This window comes from Papaver somniferum, unplaced genomic scaffold, assembly GCF_003573695.1.
Source record: "Papaver somniferum cultivar HN1 unplaced genomic scaffold, ASM357369v1 unplaced-scaffold_83, whole genome shotgun sequence".
Lineage (NCBI taxonomy): Eukaryota > Viridiplantae > Streptophyta > Magnoliopsida > Ranunculales > Papaveraceae > Papaver > Papaver somniferum.
In genome coordinates, this window is record NW_020651304.1 from 172,264 (window position 1) to 177,903 (window position 5,640).

General features: G+C 36.0%; 1 protein-coding gene across 1 annotated transcript; it reads left to right on the forward strand.

Moving 5' to 3' along the window:
• Positions 1–3,707: 3,707 nt before the first annotated feature.
• LOC113345731 lies at positions 3,708–5,122 on the forward strand. Its single transcript, XM_026589413.1, has 2 exons — positions 3,708–4,098; positions 4,299–5,122. The coding sequence occupies exons 1-2, from the start codon at positions 3,708–3,710 to the stop codon at positions 5,120–5,122; spliced, it is 1,215 nt and encodes a 404-aa protein (XP_026445198.1).
• Positions 5,123–5,640: the final 518 nt, after the last annotated feature.

Here is a 5,640-nt window from a genome sequence, read left to right on the forward strand (position 1 = left end):
GAGCCCTTAAAGAGCTCTGAGAAACACTAAAAAGCTTAGGAAGACTCCAAAAAGCTTTGAAAGGCTTAAATTTAATTATACTTCAAAGCACTGGGATATACAAACTAGAAGATTCGTTAAATAATGATAATAACAAATCCTTACAATAGTGAAGATCAACTTTGAATGTTGTCAAAAAAGCCTTGAAAACTCTAAAAAACTCTGAAAACTCTAAAATCCCTAAAATATCAAAAGAGTTCTGAAAATCTGAAGAGCTCTGAAAAACTCTAAAAATCACTAAGTTAATTACATTTCGTAGAAATAGTATCTACTAGCCAGGTGATTCGTTAAAGCCAACTGAAAGTAACTTAGTTCTTTATAAAGAATGATACTAACAAAATTCCTACAATAATGAAGATTAACTTTGAATGTTTCTTAAAAACACTAAAGAACACTGAAAGAGCTCTGAGAAACTCTAAAAATCTCAAGAAGACTCCAAAAAACTTAATAAAGCTTAAATTTAATTATACTCCGTAGCACAGGGATCTACAAGCTTGGAAATTAGTTAAAGAATGATAATAACAAATCCCTAAAAAAGTGAAGATCAACTTTGGATGTTCTCTATAAACCCTTGAAAACTCTAAAAAACACTGAAAACTCTAAAAAGCCACAAAATATCTAAAGAGCTCTGAAAAATCTAAAAAGCTCTTAAAAACTCTAAAAGGCTCAGAAAAAGCTTTAAGTTAATTATATTTCGTAGCACTTTTTTTTTTGGTAAGTCCAAAATTGTATTGATGAATAGCAAATATTTACAAAAAGTTTACAATATATTTCGTAGCACCAGTATCTACTAGCCAGGGGATTCGTTAAAGCCAACTGAAAGTAACTTAATTCTTTATAAAGAATGATACTAACAAAATTCCCTACAATAATGAAGATTAACTTTGAATGTTTCCTAAAAACACTAAAGAATGAAGACGCCAAATACGAAAAATAAGAACAAAGAAAGAGGTGGAGGAACTTGAATGATAATCCTAGTTTCCTTCTTTTTGTTAGTTATTTTTGTTTAGGAGCTTATTTTGTAAGCTATTTTGATGTTATTTTTACTCCCCTTTGGTTTATGGGGGAGGGGAGGCCTTGAGCCTCCCATTTTGTAATTCTAATTACGTTTTTTTGCTTAATAAACCATTTTGACCTAGCAAAAAAAAACCTAAATACACTAAAGTGCCCTGAAAGAGCTCTGAGAAACTCTAAAAAGCTCAAGAAGACTCCAAAAAACTTAGAAAAGCTTAAATTTAACTATACTCAGTATCACTGGGATCTACAAGCTTGGAAATTCGTTAAAGAATGATAATAACAAATCCCTAAAAAAGTGAAGATCAACTTTGAATGTTCTCTAAAAACCCTTGAAAACTCTAAAAAACACTGAAAACTCTAAAAAGCCACAAAATAACTAAGGAGCTCTGAAAAATCTAAAAAGCTCTGAAAACTCTAAAAAGCTCAAAAAAAGCTTTAAGTTAATTATATTCCGCAGCACCGGTATCTAATAGCCAGGGGATTCGTTATTTCTTTTGGTAAATTCAAAATTGTACGAACGAATAACTAGATTACAAAACAAAATGAAGAGCAAGGAAAGAGGTCAGAAAAACCCCAAAAACTTGCTAATCATTTGAAACGATAATAAGATACATATGGTATCTCAATGGAATTCAAAAAATCAGGTCTTCCAAGATAATGTCTTCCCTCCTCATTGGGAAGAACGCACCCTCTCTTAGCCATCTTATCCGCAGCAAAATTAGCCTCTTTATAAGTGTGATCAAAACGAATAGCTTCATAATGGGAAGATACTTCCCTCCAGCGTTGAAAAAAAAACCAAGGAAGCTTAGAATTAGAAAAATCTGTAACAGCACCCAACGAATCTGAGTGAATACAAACTTTTGTGTAAACCCATTGAAGCGCCCATTCCATACCAATTAAAATACCAGAAATTTCAGCAATATAGTTCATCATTGTGCCCAAACCAATACTCATAGCCCCAATAACATTAGCATCATGATCAAGCTACTACACCAGCCCCAGCAACTCCCGGATTCCCTCGAACCGCACTATCACAGCACAGCATAAGCTCGTCCACATCTGGAGGTACCCAACTACACTCAACAGGCTCAAGAAGCTTCACCTTCCTATGGCGCACCTTGAAAAAATCCAGAATCTTCAAATCCTAAACCGTATTAAACATGTAGCCTTTAAGACGAACTGAATACTCATGTATTTGGTTGAACGCAGTAGTCTTAAATAAGCTCCAGCTAACCTTTTTGTTTTCGAAAACAAAGCGGTTACGAGTTTGCCACAGCTCAGATCGCACCACCAGAACAGCAGGATCCAAAGCTCATTAATCATGCCACTTCTTCCACGTACCGCTTTGCAGGCTGTAGTCAAATTGAGGTGAGATTGCACACCAAAAATATCTGAAATCCATCTCCAAGCCATCTCAGCAAACCTGCAATGCCAAAGCAAGTGGTCCAACGACTCCTCTGCGTTATTACACAAACAACACTTGTTTATCACCTGAAATTTGAACCTGTCTCTGACTTGATCAAGAGTAGCACAAGCTCTTCTTAATATCTTCCAGTTTCTAGCTGCCAAAGCCAGGTGCATAGATTGCCTCCACAGCAAATTAGCACCTTCCAGCTTTCCAAATCTCTTACGAATGAGAGATTTTGCAGCTTTCACCATGAACTGACCTGATGCACTAGGCCGCCATTTTTTTTTTTTTGCTAGGTCAAAAAAGTTTATTAAAGCAAAAAAACGTAATTACAAGAATTACAAAAATGGAGCACAATTCTCCCTACCCCCATAAACCAAAGGGGACTAAATAACGATTAAGAAATAACAAAAGCAATAACCACAAAAAAGAAAAAGAAAAGAAGCTACCTATATCTATAGCCAACTCCTTTCAATCTACTTCTGCTGCTACCAACTCTATACGATTTGCTCTTAGAAAAAATTCCATCCATAATATCCGTATCAAAAGCATAATTACCCAAGACATCCTCATCTTCATCCTCACAAAACACTAGGCCGCCAAATCTGACAATCATCCCCATTGAAAATGAAAGGTAAATCCGCCTCAAAATGAAAGGTAAATCCAACTGAAAGTAACATAATTCTTTGTAAAGAATGATACTAACAAAATTCTCTACAATAATGAAGATTATCTTTGAATGTTTCCTTAAAATCCTAAAAACACTAAAGAGCCCTGAAAGAGCTCTGAGAAACTCTAAAAAGCTCAGGAAGACTCCAAAAAGATCATAAGTAAGCTAGACAGGGCTGTAGTAAACGAGTTTTGGCTGAATCGTTTTGAGAATTGGCGGTGTAAAGCTCTTCCTAGAGAAGTTTCCGACCATTCTCCTCTCTTTGGGTATACTTTTGTTAATACTAGACCAAAAAGATCTCCATTTCGTGTTCAAAAGATGTGGTTTTCACATCCAGATTTCATGAGAATGGTACAAGACAGTTGGAATGCTCCTTTGGAGGGTTCTACGGCTTTTGTATTTTCTCAAAAATTAAAAAGGCTCAAGGCAGATATGAATGTGTGGAATCAACAAGTTTTTGGTAATGTGTATGTCCGGTTGAAACAGGCTCAACTTAGACTTGAGACTGCTTTAAGGGTGGCTGATGAAGACCCTTTTGATTTGCATAAAAACAATGTGATGAAATAGGCGTCAATGGAGGTTAATGACATACATATTCAGTTGGAAACAATGCTGAAACAAAAATCTAGAAACCAGTGGGTGGTTGAAAGGGAAAGTAATTCTAGCTTTTTTCACAACAGTATTAAGATTCGAAGAAGTAGTAATACAATTTCGGAGCTGGTGAATGAGAATGGGGTGACTATTTCAAAATGTAATCAGATTAAAGACCTTGCAGTAAATTATTTCATGAACAAATTTAATGGTGATGTTTCAGTTCTTGATGATTCACTTTTTGAGGTGGAGCATGAGAGGATTTCAGTGGAGGAGAGTATTCGTATGGATCAAGTTCCTTCTTTTGAAGAGATTCATGAGGCAGTTTTCTCCTTAGGTGCGGATAGTGCCCCGGGGCCAGATGGGTTTGCTGGTTTTTTCTATAGGCATTGTTGGGAAATTATTAGCCAGGATTTGGTGAAAGCTATTTTATTTTGCTGGATGCATAAAACTATTCCGCATGGAGTTAATTCAAGCTTGTTGTTATTGCTTCCAAATGAAAGAGGTGCAAATACTCTTAATAGTTTTAGACCTATATGTCTTAGTAATTTTTTCTTTAAGATTTTTACTAAGATCTTGGCTACTCGGCTGGTAGTGTTTTGGGTAATCTCATTTCAGAAGAGCAGGTGGCTTTTATGAAGGGTAGAAATATCCATGAAAATATTAGTCTTGCCTCGCAGATGGTGAATGAAATTCAAATTAAACGAAAAGATGGGAATGTTGGGTTGAAGCTAGATATTACACAAGCCTTTGATACGGTGAGCTGGAAATTTGTTTTGGTTTTTTTTAAAAGGTATGGCTTTTCAGATTGGTGGTGTGATTGGATTCTTAACATCTTAAATTCATCTAGGATTTATGTGCTTGTTAATAGTAATCCGGAGGGCTACTTCAGTATAGATAGAGGACTTCGTCAAGGGGATCCACTATCTCCTCTGATTTTTGTGTTAATTGAGGATGTTCTTAGTAGGAATATCACGAAACTCTTTCGTGAAGGTGCAATGACTACTATGGTTTCTAGAAAAGGTATCTCTCCCACTCATTTGTTTTTTGCAGATGATATTATGATTTATTGCAAGGGTAATATGAAAAGCTTGAGAAGTCTTGTGGCTTTATTGGGTTATTATCAGCGTGCTTATGGCCAAACGGTTAGTCGTGCAAAGAGTAAAATATATTATGGGGGAGGTTCTTTGCGAAGGAGAGCCACTATTTCTGAATTTTTGGGGATGCCTATTGCTACTTTCCCGGATAGGTATCTTGGAGTTAAAGTGATGCCTGGTGCTGTTAAGTATCACCATATTGCCAATGTAGTTGATAAAATTAAGGATCAATTAGCGGGTTGGAAGGGAATGATGCTTTATTTTCAAGATAGAGTTATGCTGGTTGTCTATGATTGCTAGTTTTTCTATACATAATATGGCTGTTTATAAATGGCCTAGGAAGTTTGTTCATCAGTGTGAAGTGGCTATTCGAAATTTTCTCTGGTCGGGGGATTCTCAGGTATGCAAATCATTTGTTTTGGCTTATGACAAGGTTTGTGCACCTTATGAGGAAGGCGGTTTGGGTCTTACTCAGCTGAGTGTAATGAACAAGGCTCTTCTTATGGGTCTTTGGTGGAAAATCCGTAAGTCTAATAAAGTTTGGGCTCGTTTTCTTCGAGAATTTTTTTTTAAGAGGAACGGAGATTTGGTTCATTATGTGAAGTCTTCAATTTTTCCAGGCATCAAATGGGTTTACTCTTTGGTGGAAGATAATACTAAGATATTAGTGGGAGATGGTCGCAACACCTCACTTTATTATGATGTGTGGGTGGGTAATGAGTCTATAGCAAAAATTCTAGAAGATTATTCTCTGGATCGTATTGTGTTGGTGGGTGGTATGCTTAATAATGGTATTTGGAATCTGAATGATGAGTGTT

Coding starts and splice junctions, on each gene's coding strand:
- LOC113345731 (XM_026589413.1), top strand. CDS start 3,708: ATGGAGGTTAATGACATACATATTCAGTTGGAAACAATGCTGAAACAA. Junction 4,099..4,298: donor GGGGCCAGATGGGTTTGCTG/GTTTTTTCTATA, acceptor ATTTTTACTAAG/ATCTTGGCTACTCGGCTGGT.